Here is a 25,173-nt window from a genome sequence, read left to right as displayed (position 1 = left end):
TTTCCCCAGCGTTATCTAAAGGGCTGCAGGCAGCCAATAGAAGTCAGTCTCTATGTACTCCTGATTTAACTAATGCTGGGAATCAATGCTGCATGCACTGGCCCCTGCAAACTGAAAAGGAACAAGGCTGTTTCTTGCACTATCCATGGCTCTCTCCTTCCTTATCTCCTAAGCTGGCAGTTGTGCTGGGCTCTGGCAGCTATCCAGCTGCTCCTGGATCCCAGGACATGCTGGCTGAGATGGGAGGAGAGGCACACTGTTGCTGTGCTGCCTTGTTCTTTACAAAATGCATGTGGGGTACAGAACCAGGTCCAGACCAGCCTGTCCTTCAGTCCTTCCACCTCCTAACTGAGCACACACCACCGGCATCTCCAAATACAACTTTTAGCTCACTGCACTGAATAGGAAGTCAAACCCTTCTCTAACTCACTCTTCATAAACTAGATCCATCTTGGTTAAACTGCTGCCTGAAACAGCTGTTAGTGATAAATCTAAACCTATACTCTTTAAGAAACCAACCATTTCGTTCTCTTAAGTGGTTGGTTTCTGGGATTTTCTTTTTGCCTCTAGGATATTCTAAGTGTAGAATTTTTCATGCCAAATGCAAGAATCCAGGTGAGAGAGACTGTTTAGTTTATTTCACAGCTTCTCTGTGCTGTAGTGATTTTCAGTCTCATAGCCATCCTTACCAGAGTAGCACTGTACCTGAATCACACTCTCTGTAACAATGGTTTTTATTCAGACACCTCCATAAGGCTCTTAACTAACTTCAATTTTTCATGGCAAATTAGCAAAGCTATTTTCTTGTCTACTTATTCCTGAATCAAATCAGAGAGTTTTCCTCAATTAACCTCCCATTATTTTCTTGATTCTGTCATACACACTCACTACTAAATTTGCCCTCAGATTATTGCGTCATGTTACACATGTACAGACGAAGAAAAGACACACTTTTACTTTTTTCTTTTTTTTTTTCTTTTTTTTTTAACAGAAGTAGGGAGAGGGGGCTGAATGTGCAGACAAGGCAGTATAATTCAACCATCCAAGCCCTACCAGAGCATGAAGATTTTATTTTTTCATATTGCAGAGTAAGTTCCCCAACAGTCAGTGTTTGTCCCTGAAGAAGGTTAAACCTTAAACACCTGCTTCAAAAAAACCCCAACGACAACAAAAAAGAACCAAAACAAAAACAAAACAAAAAAATAAAACCCCCAAAAAACAAACTCTAAGCCTAAGGGCTTAAAAATTAGAGGCATAGCCTTTTTCTCTATTTTCTATATTTATATGAAAATAATTCATGCTTCATGCTAAATACATTATTTACCTTACAAGAACTTTGTCATCTTTGAATAAAAAAAATTGTTTGCTTTTTGTTTTCCCCCTTTCCCTAAAGAATCCATGCAATGTGGATCAAATTTCTTCTGCTGGCTATGCTGGTTGAATCTGGAAATTTGTTGTCATTTTTGCACAGATGAATCCTGACTGATGGTCACTGCACACTCACTTCTGAGGGCAGTGTAGGAGCTCTTTTGTTGAATTTCTGAATTTTACTGTTTACCAATATGCTTTCCTTCTAGTTTTAAATACAGAGTACTACTAATGGCAGGTTTTGTAGCTTTGTTTCCCCTGTTAGATCAAGGATGTGATCCACAGAAAAAGATTCTGATGTACATTGTGTATACTGTAATTTCTTAGACTTGATTACTTTCCACTCAGGCAGTTTAGAAGACATAGTTTGTTTTTCCCTATTACTATTATTTTTTGCACGCAGTGCCAATCTTCAGGCTTATGGCTTTTTGAACATTCTTTCAATTTAATATAAAAGACAGAATTCAATGGTTAACGATGCTACTAACAGTCACACCCCTCCCATTTCATTATTTCACTGAAACCCATTGCATACATAATTTAAATTTCCTCTGACTTAGAGTTATCAGTCTTCACACTATGAGCCACAAAGGATACGTGACACACTAGAAGTGCATTGCTGCTTGCACAGTTGCCACCAGTGGCTGTTCGAAGACTCGTGTGACACATCTCCAAGTGCCACTAAACAGTTCTTGCTTGAGAAGTACGTGCCTCCTCTTTCCCACAAATCTCTTTATTCACATTCACTTCTAACCCAATTGTAAGGCCATTAAAAAAATTCTTAAGGGCCAGGCCTGAATGAATACTAAATTATGCACAGCTCTTCTACTCTAAGAGGGATTTCCAAGTGCCCAATTTTACTCCCATCACATTAATGTTGATATCACTGCGTATTCAACCAAGCATTTTTGACAAGCTGGAGAAAGCAATGGCGATTTTGGCTTTCTTTTTTTGTTAACTTTTTGTCTTCAGGTAATGAAAAGCTTTTGTAAATTAGCTGAGTGTCAGTATGAGTTCTATGGCTTCAATCTCCTTTAAAAATAAAAATCTTAAGGGTCAAAAAAAAAAACCAAACAAAAAACCCAAATAAACAAAACAAAAAGAAATAGAAGAAAAACAAAAAAGGAAAAAATTGCTGATATTGCCACAAATCATTAGAATTCACCTGACGTGCTGAAACAAAACTTTGTAAGTTCAAACAAATCATTGATTTGTTCTAATTTTTTGTGGTTTCCTTTTGCTCTTTCTGCCCCTTTGCCGTCCGATTGGTGATGTTGTTCAAACAGGATCGAATTCCTGCTAAATGCAGGAGTGATCCTGCTGCTTCTTTCATCTCCTCATCATCACTCTCAGGGGGCTTTTCTGTACGTCTCTTTTTAAGAGGCAGTGTGTCACTTGGTACTTTTTTCGCCTTCATTAAATGTTGCCTTTTCTTGTGCTGGGATGCATATCCACTGTCAGCTAAAGAATCCTTGGTCTCCTTCCGACTTTGCTTTTTGTCCTCCTCTTCTGTTTCGCTATGGCTCTCGTGGCTCTGGAAGCTCACCTCACTTCCTTCACTGCTGTCTTGGCTACCTTTAGTTGCAAATTCATACTGGTCATCAGCAGAGGAAGAGGAAACGGAGTCACTGGCAGGTGATGTGCTCCTGTGGTTGGAAGATTTGGCACTGCTGTAGTTGTGATCCTCCTTTGGGTCACCGCTAACAACTGGAGAGCCGCAGGACTGTTCGCTTTCCGTCCGCATCCGGCAGTTTGTTATTCCATTCCTGTAAAAACAAATCCAAGCACTCTTAGAAGCCACAGAGATGTGATCCTGCTTCAAAGCAAAGATGATAAAGCCAACTGACAGGTAAATTGAAATTACAATCTGAAATGATGATTATCAAAGTAATGTCCATGCAAACTCATTTCAAAGCCTTGTGGACTGGACTTAACATACAAAAATAACCCAAAGATGCAAAATAGCACAAGAAGCAGGAACAGTAGGGGATGGTTACAAATAAATGATGTGTAAACAGTATTGATTTAAATTTCAATTAATAGTTTACATTTTCAAAAATTAAAAAGAAAACTCCCCAATATTATTTTATCTACTGGGTAAATAAACTGATAAATTGCATAAATAGCCCCTCATCTTTTGCATATAAAGCAATACTACCAAAAACGTGGGGAAGAGACACTAGCTTTCTGGGGCAATTCCTTGCCTGCTCTGAAAGACACTTTCCAGCTCTAATTCCAACTTGTATTCCATGGTTCACCTCAGAAGTAGCACAACTTCTATTTAGGACTCTTTGCAAGAGAATGAACAACTATGTCCAGTCACAGTTCTGATTCTGATCAGTTAATAAATAACCTTAAAAGCAATACAATCTTAAGCCACTGGCTGCCAAGGAAATATTAGAACGTGTTCAAAAACAAGCTGTAGAAAAAATAAATCTGGATTTGCTCTAGAAGCTGTCATTTTCTCCTTTGGTTTTATGGCACCCTGTGCAGTGGGAACTACTGCAGCATGATATGTTTAAAAATGAATTGGTTTTTTTTTCTGTAGTGAAAAGTATTAGAGCATTGCCACTGACTTTAAAAAACAGAATACAATACTTACAATACTATTAAAGAAGGCACTGATTCTGTGCCATGCTTAACTCCTGCTGAAAAGGAGGAGAGCAGGATGCTCCTCATTGAGTAAAACCATCATCACTGCCTCCTGCCAGTTTACCAGCCTTGAACCTCTCTGTCAGTTAAAAAAAATCCAGCCAAAAAGCAAGGCTGTTTAAATCCTCACATGATAAACTGATTTAAACTTGCCATCTTTGTGTTACCATTGGAGTGCTTTTGCACACTTGGGGCAGTGTTGGATTAAAACCCTTTCTTAAATGCACACAAAATAGATGTTTCTTAAGAGGAATGGCACAGTGGCAAGTCCAGAGTATCACTGCTCTTCTACTTTTAAAAATGGGAAAGTACTTTAGGTTTCAGGCCATGGACCTCATGTATGGTTTCCTTACACAAGAAACAGCAGAGTATTACCCATTTCTGAAAGGTAAGGTTGAAAGGTGGGTAAAAGAAGAGTGGTATGTAATTCCACAGTTCCTGTTCATCTGAATGGTCTTGTCTGCAAGAGCTCACTGAGATAAGAAAGCCCCTTGCATTTATGAACCAGTGACAGGACAATGTTAGGAGGCAGCAAATTCATCAGTCATTCCAAATGTTATTTACAGTGCTTTCAAAGAAATGTATAGAATAGAAGGTACACTTATTAGCAAAGAAAGCCTCTTGCCAACCTCTTTTGCTCAACAAAATTACTTTTGCCTAGCTTTCTGAATAGATGTATGATCCATAAATTCCATACAGAACCCAGAAGGAATACACAAAGCTCCTTCAATTATTAATAACTAAGTGCAATGTCATTCATGATTGTGCAGCAAGCCAGCTGCATTTACTCTGTGATGGCTTGCAACTGCAGGGGTTGTCATTAGAGGATGCCAAATGCTTAGAATAAGAAATCATCCATACTAAGCTAGTTATAAGGTGAATTTATAACCAACTCCTTAAGATCAGCCATTACAAGGAAGCATGTGATGCATTTTAAGTGACAGATTCTTCATTTTTAGGGTAAATTTACATTTAAAGATGTTAAAAATTATCATAAATTAGCATAAAATTAAACTTACTTGATTTTACAAGGCAGCTAAAAGTCAGAGCAATATGGCCTACTAAAAATCACACGCTACTAATTTTCCATTAAAAAATAACAACCAATTCTTGCTCCAAGGAAACAAATACAGGACAGAATAGGTGGAAACTCAAATGAAATTCCTACTGACTGCAAGTGAACAAGGCTTCTAATGGATGTGATTTAAACCAAGACACCCATTTATATCTACTCTTGTGAGTTTGTACCAAGACATTGTCAATAAAAGGAAAGCCACTGCTCCATCGAGCAGCACAGCAACCACGTGCCAGAGACATCTCTGATTTACCCTGCTCTGGAGTCTCTAGTGTTGCCTTTACATAAAGGGGCTGTAATTTGGATTCAAAAGCTATGCCCATGGGACTTAGTCCAAATCCCAATTCCTCCAAATCAGCATAAAAACAGAATAAAATGCCTGGGGAGTACAGAGGGATGTCCCAGGGGAGGGGGTACTGTGAGGCTGGCATCCCACAGGGAGTGCTGGCAAAGAAAAATACAAGTTTACAAAGAGGTGCAAAAAAAGAATTGCTTTAAAAAAAAACGGGGAGAAAAGAACAATAACACTTCAGAAGAAAGTGGAACTGGTCAGGAAATGGATAGCATTTGGATCTCAGAAAAATCTTTGGGTTTCACTTACATTTTGAAAGATTTCCAACCAGTTCTGCTTGAGGAAATACAAAAGGAAGAGAAAGCAGGTCAAGGAGAGAATTAGCAAAGGATATTTGCAGAAAAGTAAAAAGTTATACAGGAAGAGTGCTTTAGGATATTCACAACATCAAAAGTCATGTACCCTGAAAGTAAATCTGATTTGTATCTTAATATGCAATAGCTCAAACATTAGATAAATTACTTATAACTGATATTAGTAGATTAGTAAGAGCTGAATGAACAAATATCTAAACAATTAATATTTCACACATGGTTCTGAGACATTCTCAAGCTCTACGCTGCTCTTAAACAATCATATATTCACTGTGAAATGAATTTGTGATTTATATGGTTCAATCTAGATCATCAGTGGACAGAACTCCCTTGGGTTTCAGGACACAGATTTTGGCTAGCTCCATCTATTTTTGCTCACAGTTCTGGCTATAACTCTCACTTTGTTTCCCCCCCTTTTGTTCAGAACTTCATTTCATAATTTCTAGAAACTGACATATTTTCATGTTTTAAAGTAGTGGCTTGCTCTTTCAGGAAAGTTGCTGGGACAGTTTCCACAGCTTTTCATCCTACTCACATGGACTACCTTATTTGCTTGAGGGATCTCAGCCTAAAGCAATGTGCACACATTCTTTTTAGAACATTTCCATTTGTTTGTAGCACAATGACACAATCCTTAAACAGTGCAGATATAAGTCTGGACTTCTGAAAGTCTGACTTCATTCCCACTGTTAATGGATATGAATTCTACTACCAATGTCACCAGAAGCCAGACAGAACTCATGGCAGCTTGGTCTCAAGTTAGAGGAAATAATGTCCTTTGCACAGTGCTAGTGCCTCTGCCTTTCAGAGATGTCTTCCTCAGGAGGAGACAAAAGTGAGTCTGTCATTTTACCAAGTACAGGCATATCTTCCTTAAATTTCTCTGCTAGCTTGAAAGAAAGATAGGTAATCACATTCTGTTTGCAAAATGGCAAAGGTTTTGCTGAAAAAAAAACGTACTGCATTTCACACTGGAGACAGGTATATTCCTTTGATGAACAAAGAAACCCTATGTGGAGTTTAAATATCACCTTAATCTACCTCTGATCCTTCTGGATGACAGATACTGTGTACCCATAGATGACAGTTTTTGGATGTAACTGGAAGCACACAGTCAGAAGACACAATGAAAACAGTAAAGGTAAGCTGGGTTTGTAGATTTTGACACATTCCCGGTTCACAAAAAAAAAAAACCAAAAAAACAAAAAAAACAAAAAAAAAATCACTTTTTTTTATTTCAAAGGGAAATTCAGAACAGTCAGAACTTTTGGCTACAGCTAGTTGAACTGCTTCTTAAAACCACTACAAACCAGTAGACAGAAGGATGAGCAAGTGTATGAGAAGTAAGTGGTGCTCACTTGCGCTACAATGAGATTCTGTCAGGGGTTACTGAGTTAAAAGTCAACAGTGAGCTGCTCACAATAGTGACAGAAGCTCTTACAAAGGGCTCATAATAGTGACAGAAGCTCTTACAAAGGTACTTCAGAGAAAAATTGTATGCAAAGGACCACAGTAAATACACTTCATGAACTGCCAGCAGTATCAGCAGCAGATCTGAAATTAAACCAAATGGAGCCCCGTGCACTTTGCAAAGAAAGAAGAATCAAGTCAGTCAGCATTGCTGTCCTTTAGTTACTAAAGGATTCCTTTGGCTCCCAAGGATAACTCATCCTGCCTCTTACAGGTGGGGAGGGGAATGCAGTGCATCTGGGATGATCTGGGGTTTGTTAAGCTGATCACACCAGTGGTAAGCACTACAAAGATACAATTAAGAATTTATGAAAGGAAACACCTACCAATTCCTTTATCTAAGCAAAAATAGTAATTCACAGATAATGTAAGTGAATGATAATAATTCTATTTATGCTTTGGCATCTACTCTGCACATGCAATGTTTGTTTTATTTAATCATTGCTTGAATGGCTGCTTCAAGGGAGGAAAATAGAAGCAAAAATAAAGACAGCATGAGAAATAAAGTCACAATAATAAAAGCTATGCCCAAGGAATAACCTAGTAATTGCCCTATAATTTTGAAGTGCAAATAATCCTAAATAACCATTTTCCATCTTTAGATAAGGTTAAGCACAAAACTCGTTCTTGTCATGCCCTAGTGATCAGGAGCTGCATAAGGAACTGTGGCAATAATAGCAAAAGAACAGGCATTTTAAAATCTACTCATGATGAAGTAGGTAAGGTTGCCAAAATTTTGGAGTGCCAAAATACAACACTAGCAAACTTTACCTACTTTTTGTTGTCTGTCTGCTTGGTTTGGTTTTGGTTTTTGTTTTGTTGTTGTTTTTTTTGTTTTTTCTTTAAATTCCTCAAAATCAAGGAAGAGCTGTAGCTCTGCCAGTGCAGGTGCACTTGTTTTCCCTATGAATAAGAAAAATTTTATCTTGGAAACTTGAATAGAAATATTTTTTTATTGAAGGAATTTCTTCGGGAAACCTGTTTGCAATTTCCAGGTAACTGTGAAATTCCTTGAGAATGTCTGTGTTTAATCCCAGCCAGGAACTGTGTCACATGCAGCTGCTTGCTCTTCCCTGCTCCAGGTGGGATTGGGAGAAGAATAGGAAAAAGGTAAACATGAGTTGAGACACAAACACTTTGAAATAAAGTAAACAACAACAAAACCAGTAACAGCAATGATGATGAAGGTGATAAAAAGAGAGAGATAACAAAAAGGGGAATAAAACACAAGAAAGATAAGGGATGCACAACACAATGGCTCCCAACTCAACCCATCCCTCAGGAGTGATCAGCTCCTCCCTGCCAACTCTCCCAGTTTATGCTCTGTGGTGTGGAATATCCCTTTGGCCAGTTCAGGTCACCTGCCCTGCCCCTGCTCCCTTCTTGTGCACCTGCTCACTGGCAGAGCATGGGGAACTGAAAAGTCCTTGACTTAGGACAAGTTCTGCTCAGTAACTAAACCATTAGCATATTATCAACATTGTTCTCCTGCTAAAGCCAACACACAGCTCTGCACTGCCTACTAGGAAGAAAATGAACTGCATGCAAGCCAAAACCAGGACAGAGAAGAATTTGGTGAAGAAGAATTGGATAAAATGGGGAAAAACCCATGTAATTTCCTATTTATTTTTATTTTTAACCTGCAGTAATTTAAAACCCAAGGTATTTCTAACAAATAGTACCAAAAGTAATCTAACCTATTAACTAGGCATATGTAGCATATAAGTAAGTTTTAAAAAAAAATTACCAAGGATATTTTGTAAAACATCTTCTGCAAAACAGACTGAACCAAATTACAAGGCCTATGCTAAACAGCTGCTAAGCTTCTCTGTGGGGTGAATTTCCATCAACCTCACCTCAGTGGATCTGTCCGCATCAGGCATGTGAGAGGCTTAGGCTCAGTAGTTCTACTGCACAGCAGCAGGACTTGGACACAGTTCATAAACCACCCACCCACTATGGATAACTGCAGAAAATTACAAATATCGTGGTGAAATTGATGCTACACAATCTCAAATGTCAGATCAACTTCCAAGCTTGTGCTCTTCCCAAGGGTTGATGTAACAGGTCATATCTGACTCCTGTGGAAGGTGATTACATATGGTAAGAGCTTTGTGCACCTTGCCAAGACATGTGAGTGTCACATGCACTGGCCACTTTGACAGATACCATCCCTACCAAAGCAACACAGAAGTCCACCTAGAAAAACATTTAAAAGGTATTTTCCAATGGATGATGATAGGAAGAGCAAGAGCTCCCTTTCCCAACCAACTCCTTGCTGTATGTAAGGAACTAGTGGCTTTGCCTGCTTTCAGTGAATATCTCTGTCAGTCAGTATCTTCTACATATCCAGACTGTCACTGCATTTGCTTTTAGATTCTCTGAGGGAACTATATAGGGATATGGTCTGCCAAAAATATCCCCAAAACACGATGGATCTCATGCTAGAGCCATGCTACACGCTGTGCAGCTCTGAAGCGTTATTTTCCCTGCTGGTTTTGGGTGGGTCTTACACTTGTCAGCCACAACAAGGAAAATATGGATGGTAAACAAGCTAAAAGTGGTGTGAATAAAGTAAATAAAAAGCTACTGTCAAAACACATCCAATTATGCTCTGCTGTGGAGATTTAACACCAGAGGATGATTTTCAAAGTAAAAATAGTGTGGGATGCCTTTCCATTTGTAGATGAGTTTGGAATGAAAGGCCTATTTGTGCAATTTAAGCCAAATGCACTACAAAATAATGATGATTGCAACTGTAATTCTTTATTCATGGAAAGTCATCTTTGTTAAATAAACCCCAGGAGGGTTTTTTAACCCAAAGGACTTAATTCAATTGTACCTTATTTTATATATAAAATATAAAGTAATTATATGTAATTACAAGGGAAGAACAACACATTGATACCTTCTACAGGAACAAAATATGCCAATGCATTCAGTCACGCTGTCAAAGATGAACAGCACAGTAAACTTTTCTATTCATGGCAGTTAACACATCAGAAATCACAGACTTCAGCTTATCAGTCCAATGCTATAGTTTTGGCTTCCTTTCTGAGCAACAGATTAGTCAAAACACCCACATAACTGCAGATTTAACCCAAGACCAAACTTTTTCTTACTCTGTTTTGGCACTAATGCCACTGCACAACAGGACAACATACAGCAAGCTATTTGTACCAGCTTGGGGGACAACTAAACCAAAGACCATTAAGATATTGAGGAAATATAACACAAAATGAAATAAACAGCTCAGACAGCAAGGAAGTGCCAAGAGAAGACCAGCATCTTACAGAGGAACCTGTGATTCCTACATATGGTAACTAAAGAAAAACAGTTATGAGGTTTAATTTTTTATGCAACTGTCTGCATAATAAAGAAATGCTAATGGTCCCCTTTAAGAATGATGAAAACTACCTTCTTCAGATGGCTTCAGGCCTTTCATTTGTAGCACCAAAGGAACACTTCTCAAAAGAAGACATTTGATTTAAAAAATCTTAGAAAGAAGTTGTCTGGCTTCTCAGTACATAGGCAGAGGCACACAATTTCAGCAGAAAAATTAACAGGAGACTGCACAACCTACCAAGGCTGCCCAGACCTCCCTCCTGGTAAAAGCTAGTGGGGAAAATCAACCTTCCTGCACCTGAACATGTCTGAAAACATCCCCTGCCAGCCTGACTGGACCATTGTTCTCTGTGCAGGAATGACAGCTCAATCTGAGCAGTCCACCTACTCTTAAATTGCAAAAGAAGGCTGTATGGATGCTGTGGTAAATTTCCCCTGCTGCACATTCTAAGCAGAAGTTATTCTCAGGAGACCATGAAAGCTGAACATGACAGCTCCTATTTAGTCTGGTGTATCTGAGGAGAGGGACTGGCACCAAGAAACAGTGTACTTTTCACAGAACTGGTAACAGAAGTGTCCAGTTTTGAGAGGACCAGATGATGTTCCAAGAGGCATTGTGAATCCAGATTGATGTTCTTCCCAAAGAAATCCTGAACAGCATTATCCCTGAGGGAAACAAGACAAAACTGCCTGCTGAACTCGCTCCATTGAAGAGAGTCCCCTAACTTCTCAAAGGCTTTCAAAGCCTCTTGTCTGTGTCTCCCTCTGCCTTTCAAGAATTAAAAGAGGGGATATTGCAGGAGATTTTAAATATGAGCAGACATTATGCACACCAGGAATATATTCATAGCAAGCTATTTCTAATACTGCCTAAGGCTGGAGAAGAGAACAAAAAGAATTAGAAATGTCTGCATTAACTAATGATAAATGATTTTCTGTGAGACAGAGCAAAAAGAACGTAAGCAAGGGAAGGTAAAATCCCTAATTTCCCATCTCTACATTAACAGGTAGCTGGTAGAGATCCCATTCTCTACTGCTGGGAAAAAAACCATGAGAAACAGTCCTTTGAAAATGTATAAAATGTAACTAGACACAGCTTTACAGCACAGCAATTTGAGGATGCCTACACAGAAGTTTTCAAGTGGCCTGGAAGTAACACAGTTCTATCTCATCCATGAGTCAATCCTGATTATGAAACAGAGTCTAAGCAGGAAATACAGATAAACTTCAGAGAGAATACTGAGACCACTATGTCCTCCATTTAGCTCGAAAACCTCATAAAAATTATATATAATTAATGATCCTGTAGTCCTATGGCTCTGCAATCCCCACTGGAGCAGAATACACGTCCTGGGTGAAGCCAGTGGCAAAGCTGATGCAGAGAGCTGACCCCTGCTGCTAGCAAGGCCAAGCTGTGGTAAAGAGAGATGGAGAGGAACTCTGCATAATTCTGGAGGATGACCCTTGAGGTTGCATCCCTTCAGTGGAGCAAATGGGAAAAACTGAAGAACTGGCTCATCAAAAATTATGGATTTTATTCCAATTAGTGTCTTCTCCTCTATGCATTTTAAGCATCAAGACCACATGAATGTCATAGGCTCTCTCTGTCTTTCTCTCCATTTACTGGATGGAAATACTGCATCCAAGGGACTAGACCCTGATTCTGAAAAGGGATAAAAAATAAAAACCCCCATGTATATAGTGATAGAATTAGGCCTACCTAGATACTTTATTTCAATGCCTTGCAGCCCTTTCCTGAGAAAAGAGAGTGTAATTGCAACAGCACCATGAAGTGAGGTCAGCACTAATTATGAAACCCCACCCAGAATACCCAACTGGCCTGAGCTTAAATAGTTTTTGCAGATACTGAGAGTTCTGAAAGAGGAGGGCACTGGCAGTGCACTTGACCAAATTAATCTCTGTTGTGACTGACTGAAAATGGAGCTGCACCCGGGGCAAATTGTTCTTCCACCAATAAACCAGCACTGCTTTAAGCAAAACAAACCACTGAACCACAGTTCCTACTGCCATCACTAGATGTCTCTTACTGCCCTGCTTCCTGATAGTTGAGTATCTTAAACATTTTACCCTTGAATGTTTCAGTATAACCTTGAAATAAAACCATAGTGAAAGAAACTGCCTCACAAAGATCTAAGGTAATAACAAAATGACAGCTATATGTTCAAATAGCTTTCAGGATTTGCTTTAATATTATTGATACTCTCCTCTCTGGTATTTAATCCAGGAAAAAGTCTTTAAGAAAAGGGAGAGAGGGGAGGAGAAAACATTTGCACTTACTAAAACAGGCCACTACAGGAGGTTCTCACCACAAACTGTCTGCAATTTCCTAGTGAAAATACAAGTGTTTTTCACAAACCACCACGCAACAGACAGATATGCCATGACTATCCTGCTAAGGATGATATCCTGAGAATTTTAGGTGGCAGAATTTTATTTCATTTAGAACCTCAGAAGCATTGGTAAGCAGCAAAATACCTAGAGCTCATATATACTTTTACACTTCTTTAAAATGCTGATTTATTTCATGAAGATCCCACAATGATGCACTCTTACCTTACTGCGACAGCCATGCTCCCTATAGGGTTGATTGGCAATGGCCTGGCTCCAGGAAATATTCCTCTACTCAGTACTCGAGCTCCATTTTGTATCACTCCTGAAGGAACTAAAAACAAAACAAAACATACAATGTTTTTTCTTCTAAAGGAAAAGTTAGAAAAGTACAGGAGCAAAATGTGGAACTCAGGCTTTTCAATGCACTGGAAAACCATTAGAGAGCTTGTGCAGTACACTGCTTACCTTGGACATCTCAGCCTTGAGTCTTCTGAGCCATTCTATTTCCAGTGCTATTTTCATGGCAAACAATGATAACATGGCTTACCAAAGCCACTGCCTGACCTAGTTGCTGCAGATCATTCCTTGTACAAATGAATCACTTTTCTTTTGCAATTGCTGTTCTACTGCGAATGAATGTGCTTAGAGTCAAAACCAGCTATGAGCACAGATGTAACTATTTTGTCTACAAAAAGAAACAATGACCCCTTACAGATAAATAGAACACAAGTATTTCACTGCAAGATCACATTTGACAGGTTTTTATCATCCCAGTTTACTTTCTGAGCAGCAATATCTTGGGCCCCCATTTCTGCAAAACAAAATATTAACTACAAATATGTATTTAGCAGGAAGAGAAAGAGAAGAGGCTTAGAGGCCGTTATGTCCATAGCAGTGATTAGGCCCTGCCCCTGGCCATGGGTGACCCTGCCATGCAGCCTGGCAGCAGTCCCGTGCCCCCTGCACACGGCCGGGGCACAGCCCGGCCTCCCTCACCCAACACGGGCTGGTGCCACTGACACAAACTCCCAGGAACCGACCACTACAGACAAGACATTTCACTGGGCTCTTCAACTTGGCTCTACATCAAAAACTGCAGCTCTGGCCAACAGGATTTTAGGTTGCACAGAGTACTTGCTCTCTACCCAGGCATGTTGCTGTACACTGCTCAGCCTGGGGCAGAGAGCTGAACGAGGAGCAGAGAAGCACCAGTCAGGCACCACCACTGCAAGAGTGTCCTTAGCAAGTCCCAGGGTTTTCCTCCTCCACTGCGAGATGCAAGACTCCCAAGCAGAGTTCTTACTCTAGGCCCTCACCAGGGCCCTACCTGCACGTACTGGCATTGTTGGCACTGCTGTTACGTCCCTTCAGGCTGGGACAGTCACCTCACCTCAGCCCCCACCCAAACTCGCTTCTTTAACACCCACAGGCAGCCAGCTGACACATTCTATTTACTAGAAATCATCACTCACACCATAACTTCCCCCCATGGGGAATGTCCAAAAAGAGAATGATGATCATGACTCTTTTTATATTATTTTTAAATATATGGATATTATATAAACACTTGTAAGATAAATGTAAACTGTATTACTTTATATACACCCACAGAATTTATTTTTAAACAAATTACACGGAGACTAGAGAAATTATTCAGAATCAAGACATACACTTCACATGCCCAACTTCAAACACTCACACCCCAAAATACTAGTGTATTCTGAGGCAAAGGAGCATATGCTCAGAAGTATGCTAGTTCTAAGCTGCTGAGGTACACTTCAACTTCCCATAAACATCAAGCCAGATTGACACCTCCCCTCCTGCTGTCCTGGTGCTCACCTTGTTTCACTCCAGACCACACAGATTAGTTCTGGGAAAATAATCTTCTTTCTCCTGCTTGTGAGAGCACATCACTCTCCCGATCAAATCCTGTCACTGTGTAACACCCACTCTTGCTTTTGAGCACCTTTGAAGAACAGGTCAGTTATATTTAGGTACTTAAGTACAACCTCAAATGGCTAAAATTATAGAACTTAGTTTATAACAACTTGGGTCAGCTTTCAATGACCAGAATAATTTTAAATAGCATTTTGCTATTTATACCTCCCTACTCTGTATACTTTTCCCTTCACTGCTAGTTTATGAGGAATCCATCAAACCCCTTTCACACAGGGGCCAATGTAAGGCTTTCTCTGCTCCAATGTTCTGGTTTTTAAATACTGTAGAGCAATATTATCATGTTAAAACTCAAAAGGCTGAATTTCCTATTATATTTGTTCCAACAGCGTAACCTTACAATGGTCGAAACACCAGTATCATGAAAGAAAAGCAGACTGCTCAAAGACATGGCCAGCCTAAAACATGAAGGTAACAGGTGAATTCAAAGCCACAGATAAATGTGCTTAACACTGAAAGATCAATAAAAAGACATAATTTCAAATGGGTATGGTTATTCCAACAAACTTTTAGGAAGGACAGATTTTATACTGCACTACATGGTATGGTTTCTCTGTGTTTACAAAGTCCCATCAAAAGAAAGGAACCAGAAGTTTTGACTGAGAAAGATCTGGGAATTTTCTCTTCACTATGATATAAACCATAGTTTTATACTGAAATGAAACATTTATGCATATGCACAGAATGTCAGTTAGCTATGGATACTGTCTAAATATACACTGTAAAACTTCAAAGCAAACATACTGAAAGTGCTACTGCAAAAAGAGAGCAACGGGCTCCTTGATGCCCAAACTCTTCTTTGCCCAGATTACCTAATTATCCTGGTTGCTGGTAGAGTTAACTGATGCTTATTCTATGATTTTTCTTCTCCTCTATCCTTTATTGACAACTCCCATTGCTTCTTTAGAACATACTGTTTGCTTCCTCACAATTTTCAAAAATTATCTTCCTGTCTTTCCTTCTTCATCTTTTCTGAGTTTCCTTTTCCCCCTGCACTCCTATGTATGTATCTATACCTATATCTGTATCAAATACACTGCCAAGTCTCACAACTTCAGATTTCTATACCTTGACACCCTCACTGGAATCCATCTTTCATTCTCCTTGATCCTTTGCAGGTTTGTAAGTCATGGAGAGCGATCCAGGAAACAGTCTCTTCACAGGAAACAGTCTCTTCAAAAGCTTCGTATGTAAAACATTCTCTCATCAACACACACACACACACACACACACACTCTTCTCTCTCTCCCCATATTCCCTTCAAGAAGTAACAAATGAACAAATGTTTGTAAAAAAAAAAAAAAAACAAAACACAGAAGTTTGCTGTCTTATGAAAATATCTCCTAAGAGACAGCTTGGTCTCTTGTCCTCCTATGAAATTCTCTTCAATCATGGCCAGTCTGTTCCTCATGCCACCACTCACTGAAAGGCTCCAATAAGACTATTCAGTCCAGAAGAGGTCTTAACCATGACTCTGTGATTCTAACTTTTCTCTGAAGTACATCACAGCTCTGGATAATGAAATCATCACTCAGAATTCAATAACTATTTCAGCTTGCAACAGCAGTGTTATTGCTACTGATTTTTGGGTTTGTTTCTTCAGATTCTCTGAATTATGATTCAGCACAACCACTACATCACTCAGACAAACAGAAATGTTGTATGCAAGGGATCACTGGAGAAGAACACTGGACTATGTAGTGTATCCTTTCAGGAACTATATGGAACCATAAACAAAAAAACCCACAACATCTCAACTTTCTGGTTAATCAGCTTCTGTAGCACTCTAAACCTAAAATGAAAAGCAGGATTAAAATATTTAACTAGTAAAAGCTATTAATTTCTAGCTATCCACATTACCAATGTGCCACCATAAGATTGATCTTTCTTGCTCATTCATCTCTACTTACAACATTTAAAGCATCAAAACTGATCCTTGCAGAAAATAACATTAATTACTTAATTTAAAAAAGATTATGGATAAACTGCTATTACACTGCCTCTGGTACCCACAGAGTCTTCCAGCCTTCGTGCAGGCTGTATGACAGCTACTTATATTCAAGGAATTATTCCTACATCTTGGTGCTTTTGAAGGGTTGTGGATTATTTACTGAAATTATGTGGTGCTTTTATTCCAAAGATACATTTATGTCTTACAAGCTTTAATTACGTTTCAAACCCATACTTTGAGGTGAGATATTTATATTTTAGAGATTGAAGATTCACGGTGTGGAGGTAAGATAATTTACTCCAAGCCATATCATCAATCAGTGCCAATCTGGATGAACACCTTACAGTCCTGACCCCTCTCTTGTAATGCTTCTTTAACCAACAGCACAGGCAGGTTCCAGGTTCCCAATTCCTAGGCAGAAGTGTGAAATGTAATTTACACCTTTTCTCAGCAAGTGCCCAAAGCCGTTTATGTCTGAGAAACTCAGCTCAAGAAAACAATGCAACAAGACCTGTGCATCTCTTTGATGAAGGTTTCCTTTTTCACAAAATGTTCCCAGTGAAACACAAAGAGTCTGAAATGACAAAATCATTATTCACCTTTCAACTTTCATCACTGCTATGTTTTCAAGGGTCTACTCTGCTCTCAGGAAACTTAAGCCCAGGAAACACTTTCACTGGAGTAGAGTCAAAGTGTGTACTGAGAATCTGCCCCTCATCTGCTGCATGAATGGGGAAATTATTTTTGGATCTTATGCTGCTCTGGTGGAATTTCACAACCTGAGTAGACTCAGCCAGCTTAGTCTCCATTGGCTAACTCTGGAGTGAAGCAATGCATCCAATGTCAAAAATCAAGACTACACCTCTGAAATTCTCCAAGGGGAAAAAAAAAATCTCCCTTTTGTAGAGAACCTTCATGCTATAGTTTAACAGACAATAAAGTGAATAACATGTGGGAGAACATACCATAATCTGAATCCATCAAGGCACTATGTTCACAGTGTTAAAAGGATCCAGCAGAAGCCCTTCAAAACTCCAGTTTTGTTTTGTAGCCTGTACTCAGGGTCTGTAGGTGGAAAGTAAGTAGAGGGCTACATGATCACTCCACAGCCAGTGCAGGACTACTTTAATCCAGAGCATGCTCTTGTGTGCACATTAGCTGAGTAGATTAGTCCAACTATGGACTTCTTTTATCACATCTCTCAACAGACCGCATCCCTGATCTCTAACTTGCAGGGGTGTGCAGGTGAAGCAAGCCCAGTTCTGGCTGAGATAACCACCTCATCTGAGATCTCACAGCAGGGTCAGAAAAACCATGTCAGACTGAGTCCTTCACTGAAGATCTGATTGTCAAACAAACAATGCAGCAATTTGGTAAAATTGAAATGCAAAAGGAGGAGGAAGTAATGGATAGTCCCCAGACACACTGACACCCCAAAAGCTCACTAGAAAAGGAAACTAACTTCTTGGGTAAATGTTGGCATGTGGAAGTTAAATGACGCATAGGCAAGGAGTGAGACTTGTCAATCAAGACAATGAACTGGTAAAAAACCTGTTCTTTGTGTGATTTAGGAAACAAACATACACTTCATCAAACTGTCTAGCTCAAGGTAGCCAACACTTAGCAAGGAAAAATGAATAGTATTTACTGAGAAATGAATTTTAAAGAAGTGGAATGTGTGAGTGTATCCTGTAGGGACAGACTGGTTCTTTGCCTCTTCTGTCATCATACAGCACATGCATTGATCTCAGGGCTCTCTGCCCTGACCCAGCTTCTGTAGCATAGAAGAAATCACTATAGACAAGAGATACTGAGTTTTGGCTAATATCTGTCAGCTTCAGCTCTTTTCTGACAAGCTTTCTTTCAGTACAGTGTTTAGTAGAATTCTTTAGATCAGGCTACAAGAACTGAAAGTAGGAAATTGCTGATGATCTATAGTGGATGGGACATCAGAAGTTGCCAAAAGCAAATGCTTTCTGCCAGATGTGTAACTTTATTCAGCTATCTTATCCCAGGCACAAATTTGATGACATCTGCCCAACTTGTATTTTACAGCTCAAGGACAATTTCATAGCTTTTAAATACCATACTCTGTAGTCCTTACAAACTGTGAATCTAGGATGCATCCAACAAGGCATTTATTCTAAACAAAAATTGAGATGGGGGAGACAAATGTATCCTGATAATCCTATCACACTCGTACTTTTTCTAAAAATATTATGAGGAGTATGGAGGAAGAAGTAGAAAGTACTTGATAAAAGTAAGCTTTCTTTCCAAATTTATTTCACCCCTTTAATGGCTTAATAATGAACACCAAAGTAAAACAAACCAAAACAAAATCCCAACCAAACCCTAGCGACAGAAAGTTTGAACATTATGAAAATGTATTTTCCTAGTTTTTGCTTTAATACAAAATTGTCAGTAAAAATAGTTTTAGGAAACATTTTACTCTCAATGATTTATCATTTTCTGGTACTCAAAGTTAGGCTGGAAGCTGTCTCAGTTATACTAAGTGACTTGTCCATAAGCAGTAGAAATAGAAGATTACATCTATCAAGTTTCATGTACAATAAAAATGTCCAAACAAAACAGCATGTTCTATTTTATCCTATTTGGATAATTTCTGACTGTCATTAAGGCAATCTTTTTGGTCTTCATTCCTGTATATGTATCTTGTTCATATACAATCCACTTGCATTAGTTTAAAAAGCAAATTTCATTGGGGTACAATGTTAGAAGTGTAGAGGTAAAGTAGATCTCTTTAAGGAATTACATGTCCCGCCACCAAACTTACAATATATGTATCTAGTCTGGGTTTTATGTTTTGAGAGGAAGATTAATAAAGACTTCCAAATCAGAGAGACACTGTTTTAAACCATAGAAAACCTACTTTTAAAATATCTTTACCACAGCACTTCAGTCTCCTATAAGGAACCACTCACAAAACCAGTGTTGCTAAGTTTTCTGAAGGCCACCAGTTTCTAGTCAACCCAACTGAGCAGTGATGAGAGTACTGAAACCAGAAGGTGGATGTCAGAGCTGGGAAGACTCTCAGTTTCCTGGTTTCCACCCAAATCCTTTCTGTGAGCACTGTTTAATAGCTGTTTGCAGCATTAAACTTTAGGTTGAGCAATGTACTTGCATTTGTGTGCAATTCACAAATTATATAGCAACGGGCAAAGGACTATGCATGAACTTGGAGCCATGTGTAACAGCACTGAGAAGCTTCTTGGAATAAATCACTATTTCCAATCCCTCTGACCACAGCACTGCTCACTAGCAGTAGCAGCCATACACTAATACTGCCCCTTTCTTTACTCATCCCTCCAGAAAAGCAAGTGGCTCAAAGTTCAAAATGACCTCACCGATTAAGAAGGTGTTGCTACCTACATGATTCCAGTGACTTGAATCTCCAGAATTCCAACACACTGCAAAAGCACCAAAACCTATCTCCCCTTTTAATCATGGCAAAACATCATGGTTTGGCAAGACTCAATGACATGCCCAGGATGCCACACTCTTAGAATGACAGCTAGCCATATTCACTTTCAAGATGTTGGCGTGCTGAAAAACTTTTGTACAAAAAAGCAACTGTACAAAACTAACTCAGGGACTTCACTGATTTAGTACCCATGAGTTCTAAAGTTCACTGGTTTAGTACCCATGAGTTCTAAATGGAGCTCTACCATTTGTTCATTATCCTGTTTTCTTCTGTCCTCTCTCCAAATTAGATTCACAAGAGGGAAACAGGCCCACGAATTTGATGCAACTTGCCCAAGATGGCCCAGACAGTACTCATTGCCTTGCAGGTCAAGATACAGTTTTCAGTGCAAGTCAAATATTTTGGAATTAATATTCATGAACTGGCTACTAATAAAAATCCCAAGTATTTGTAACTTGTGATAGCTGCTTCTAAAGGAAGCAGATGTTTTAATTGCTGTTTCTTTTCAAACACTAACCTACAAAACCTGATGAAACACAACTTCAATAAACTGAAGCAAAAAGTATTAAATCTATGTTCCTACATGCCCTCTCTTAGCATATCACAGTATCTTTCATGCTTTAACTCCTGGTGCCAGCTGGATTGCAGGTTCAGTAGAAACTTGCACACAGCTGGCTACTTTGAACTTCTGCCTTTATTTGGTCTGTGAATATACTGCAAGGTGTTAATAATTGAGAAACTGATTTCTGACATTAACACTAACTATAATTGCATATTCTTAACCTTTAGTAGCAATGTGAACAATCAGTTTTATAAGTCTGTACAGTAAAACCTACACAAACACAAAATAATCCTAATAACAGTATTTTACTCTTTTACTATGCCTTATGTTTTTCTGAATGAAAACTAAGGGATGGTGGAATTGGAGTAAATAGTAACCAATGTTTGTCAGATACCATTTCAAGATTTCATATAAAAGCAGAAGCTGATTTTAGAATTCATTTGTGATTGTTAGCAGTGTTTCACATATGGGTGTGGAATTTTACATGGTCATTTAAAACCATAAAGCTAATTAATCAGTTACAAAGTGTAACCTCCTCTTCCCAACAAAATCTTTCTTTTTTCCTTCCTACACACAGGAGGTATTGCTTGCCCTTTTACCACGCACAGTTCCTGAAAGCTGCTTAGGAGAGGAGGACAACGACCACTCTTCACTTTCCAGAGCAGTTTCTTGGTACATCCTGCTCTCCTGAGGGCAGCTTCTCAAGAAGCATTCCTTTGGCAAGGTCACAAAGCAGCCTGACAATAGCTTTCCTCAGCTGCATGGGAAATGCTTTGATGGTAATTGACTCTCTTCCCCAGGCAGAGTATCAAAGTGCAAATCAAGGCTTCCCCGGGAATCTGGAGTTGGTTGCCCAGGATAGAACAATAGCAGTGATGCTAGACAGTCTTGGTAATGGTTTCTATTTTAACTTCTGCCTTTATTTTTTAGAGCTGCCTGTAACTTGGCATTACTACCACGCTTGCTGGCCAGTGATACGTTTGTTTTCTTGTATTCTCTGGTTTTGTGCAGCTGTATTTCACTATGGATTCCTGTAATACCTTCACTACAAGCTCTGTGGGGCAGGATGGTTCCTGCAGTATTTGCACAGCCCAGTCCAGTGGGGGTCCAGGCTCTGTTAATGCACAGCATTAAAACCTCAGATCTGGTCACAGAACAGGGAGGGGGGTATTGGCAGGAAGTGAGACCTCTCTTTGCTCCTTGTCACCTGCTTACCGCCTTGCATCAGTCAGAGAAAAAAACCCAAAACAGGCAGGATGTGTGCAAGGAAGGAGCTGAAACAGTGCCCAAGTGAATGGAAAGTATCCAGATGGCTGTGGTAACTTACACGATAGGAGTCAAATCAAAACAAAATGAAAACAGAACCATATGCCATGTATCCTTCACTCTCTTGCTCTTTCTCTCTCTCCCTGCCTTTCTCCTGGCTGTTGCCCCAGGCTTTCTATCACTATGGATAATAGTATGTTACTCATTTAAGTGTATGTCATGAATAACAATAACCTCTCTTTTACATAAGAGATCACGGATTAATATTATTCATGTAACAAATGTAATATGAACCACAAAATTATACTCATGTAAGGGTCAAGGAAGTGCAAGGGTCTACAAGGGAAGTTATATTTCTTCATTACATCCTTTTTATCTGGTATGCTGTATACTTATAAAAGAGAATATTAATTTTATACGTCTATGTTGCTATATGCTATAGAAATATCTACTCACAACCTGCTTGTATCTCAGGGGGAGTATTCAAAAGCATCATGGCAGTGGCAGCATCAATGTCAGGATCTGGAAAAATCAACCAATAAATACATTATTTACAACTGGGCTAATCTTCTTACCCCCATTGCTAAACTACAGGTTTGACCATGTCTCTGAGTGAAAAGGTAGGAGAGTTCAGCACTCAGAGGGCTCATTGGCTACACATTAAATTTATCCCCAAACTTGCATGTGATCCCCTTGTTACTATTAAACAGAGTGGTGATCTGTCACTGAGCCATACTTATGCTTGTGTGTGCATGATACCTTTGCTGTTAGCCTCACCAATTCCCTGTTTAATTCTGTGGAGAGTATTTAGATTTCATTGCAAAGGATCTGAGAAAGCAGGAGCAACATCACAATTTGGAAGCCACAGAGAGGGATGAGCTGACAGCTGAGAAGTGGGAAAGCACAAGGAATACCTCAGCAAGTACAAAAGATGACACTCGGTCATTTCTATTTGTCAAGAAAGATTTCAGCAAAGTTTGAGAAAGTGTTGGAAGACAAACTGCTGCAATTAAGAAAAAAAAAAAAGAAACTAGCATTTCATCGAAGCATCAATTTATTTGCATTCCTGTCCACTGTAACTTTAATATAAGCAAAAATAATCAGCTGGCTGCTGTTATTCTTAAATTGGTTTCTGAATCCATCATGAAAAGTCAGCTGACAGATGGTAAGTTATAGAGACAGAACAAAATATGATCCTTTTATAACTATATTCACTTGCTTCACACACAACAGCCTGGCTGCTATGGAAATGCAGGTATCTATGACAACAGTAAACAACCCCACAACGGCCACTGAATAAGCTGAAAAGAACATCTGCCCCAGCAAAGCGTCCCAGCTGCCCTGGGGCACAACTTGCTAATCGTGCAGTGATGCTGTGTGACAGAGAAAGCCGCCTATGCCATGTCCAAATAAATGAAGTGTGCAATTGAAGCAGACATAAAAACGCACACCCTGGCTGACTGCTGCCTCTGTGCTGCTAAACTGAATGACTAATGAGTATGCATTTGTTGGTTGGGGTTTTTTTCAGCTTGTCAGTATTTATACCAAATTACATACCAAAAAAAATTAATTTACTACTAATAGCTTCATAGCACTTTCTTTCAGCTATTATGACAGAAAATTACTTACCACTTTTAAAAATATCTGTATTTTTGATCTTTATATATTTCAAATCTATTCCCAGTAATGTGATGTGGTATAAAGCCCTGTAATATATTAACAATACAAATGACGTAGACAGGATTTCAAAATCTGCTTAAGCCAAACAGAAATTCACTTGACTGCAGAATTTAAAAAAGGGACTTTTTATTTGTTTAAGTATGTACTACTTTTCTGTGAATAGCTGCAAGCACTCTTCTAAAGGCGACTGCTCTATTATTTAATTGCTAAAATACTAAACAAGGAAACAGTGTAGTGGGCATTAAAGTGAAGCTGAAGCAGCAGCAGCAGGCTTAGTATAAAAGGTGCCTGTGTCTTCTGGACAGGTCAACATTTTCCAAAGAAAAAGCAGCATTATCAACTTATATTCAAGTCTGAAGATACCTCAAAAGCAGAATTCCTGCTGCAATTATCTATGCTGAAAGTGCCATTTCCCAACAGCATCATTCCCAAATATGTGCCATGTTGCAAGACTGGATCCACACACCACACAGCAAGTGTGTGCTTTCCAATTAAAGAGGAATAATCCATCTAATGTTAAAAAGCAAGACAAACCAAATTCACCAGAATTCTTCCCTCTTTTTCATCCCATAAAATTAAGAGATTCTTAAAAGTTGAATTTAGCATATCATAATTCCTACAGCCAACTTCAGCATTTATTTATTGGCTGTTCCTAAATTTTGCTTTGTTTTAGTTCAGCGGATGACACTGTAACATAATGCGAATTTTGTTGCTGAAAGAATAAAAGGACACTACCAGGAAAAGCACATTTCCTGATGACTTTGGGTTTTGTTTGTGTAATAAGCTCTGTGATCTGAGATAAAATTGATGCAACCAGTTTCTGTTGAAAGGTGCATTCTTAGCCTTTGGACCACTAACAGCACCACAGTGTTTCTGCAATGACATGAGACATGAACATGAGCTGCTCACCACAAGGACTGCATCTGCAGCAGCTGTCTCCCACAGCACAGCCATGTCTCAAAGCCCATCCACACCTGCTATCAGCTGTCTCCCACAGCACAGCCATGTCTCAAGCCCATCCATGCCTGTTATGTTTCTGTTTCTGCTGGTATATTCTTGAAGAAACTAGACAGCTAATCCATAATGCCTTGGCAGAGGTAAGAGAGCTCAGAGGCATGCACGAATGGCGGTGTCAGTAGCATCCAGGAAAGTGTGCTTTTGGTATTCCTACTGCAAGGAAGAAAGAAAAAGGAGGGACTGGTGCACAAGTGAGACAAGGGCCGAGGGCCAGCTGTCTGAGCCTGCAAAAAGAGGCAGACTGAAAAGCTGGTACATTCTTTTCCAGCATTTTTGTCCACAATCTAGAGGCATTCTCATGAGCAGTGTGTCAAGAAGAGCCAAGAAGTAGCCATGAGAAGCAGCACCAAAGGCATGGGACTGAAAGGCAC

At 39.3% G+C, this 25,173-nt stretch overlaps 1 protein-coding gene across 8 annotated transcripts in view; it reads right to left on the bottom strand.

Moving 5' to 3' along the window:
* Positions 1 to 231: 231 nt before the first annotated feature.
* Positions 232 to 25,173, bottom strand: part of FOXN3 (forkhead box N3) — a 201,719-nt gene continuing 176,777 nt past the window's right edge. For 3 of the 8 annotated variants that reach the window (XM_074542499.1, XM_074542498.1, XM_074542497.1), the window contains 4 exons: positions 22,562 to 22,627; positions 13,151 to 13,259; positions 5,697 to 5,720; positions 232 to 3,134 (listed from right to left, as the gene is read on the bottom strand). In XM_074542499.1, the coding sequence (XP_074398600.1) occupies positions 2,585 to 3,134; positions 5,697 to 5,720; positions 13,151 to 13,259; positions 22,562 to 22,627 (749 nt within the window). In that variant the 3' untranslated portion in view covers positions 232 to 2,584. The remainder of the gene's footprint in view (positions 3,135 to 5,696; positions 5,721 to 13,150; positions 13,260 to 22,561; positions 22,628 to 25,173) is intronic. The other 5 variants (XM_074542500.1, XM_074542501.1, XM_074542502.1 and 2 more) reach the window with 5 other exon arrangements.

The sequence above is a fragment of the Zonotrichia albicollis genome, chromosome 6 (genome assembly GCF_047830755.1).
Source record: "Zonotrichia albicollis isolate bZonAlb1 chromosome 6, bZonAlb1.hap1, whole genome shotgun sequence".
NCBI lineage: Eukaryota > Metazoa > Chordata > Aves > Passeriformes > Passerellidae > Zonotrichia > Zonotrichia albicollis.
This window is presented reverse-complemented; position numbering and strand designations above follow the sequence as displayed.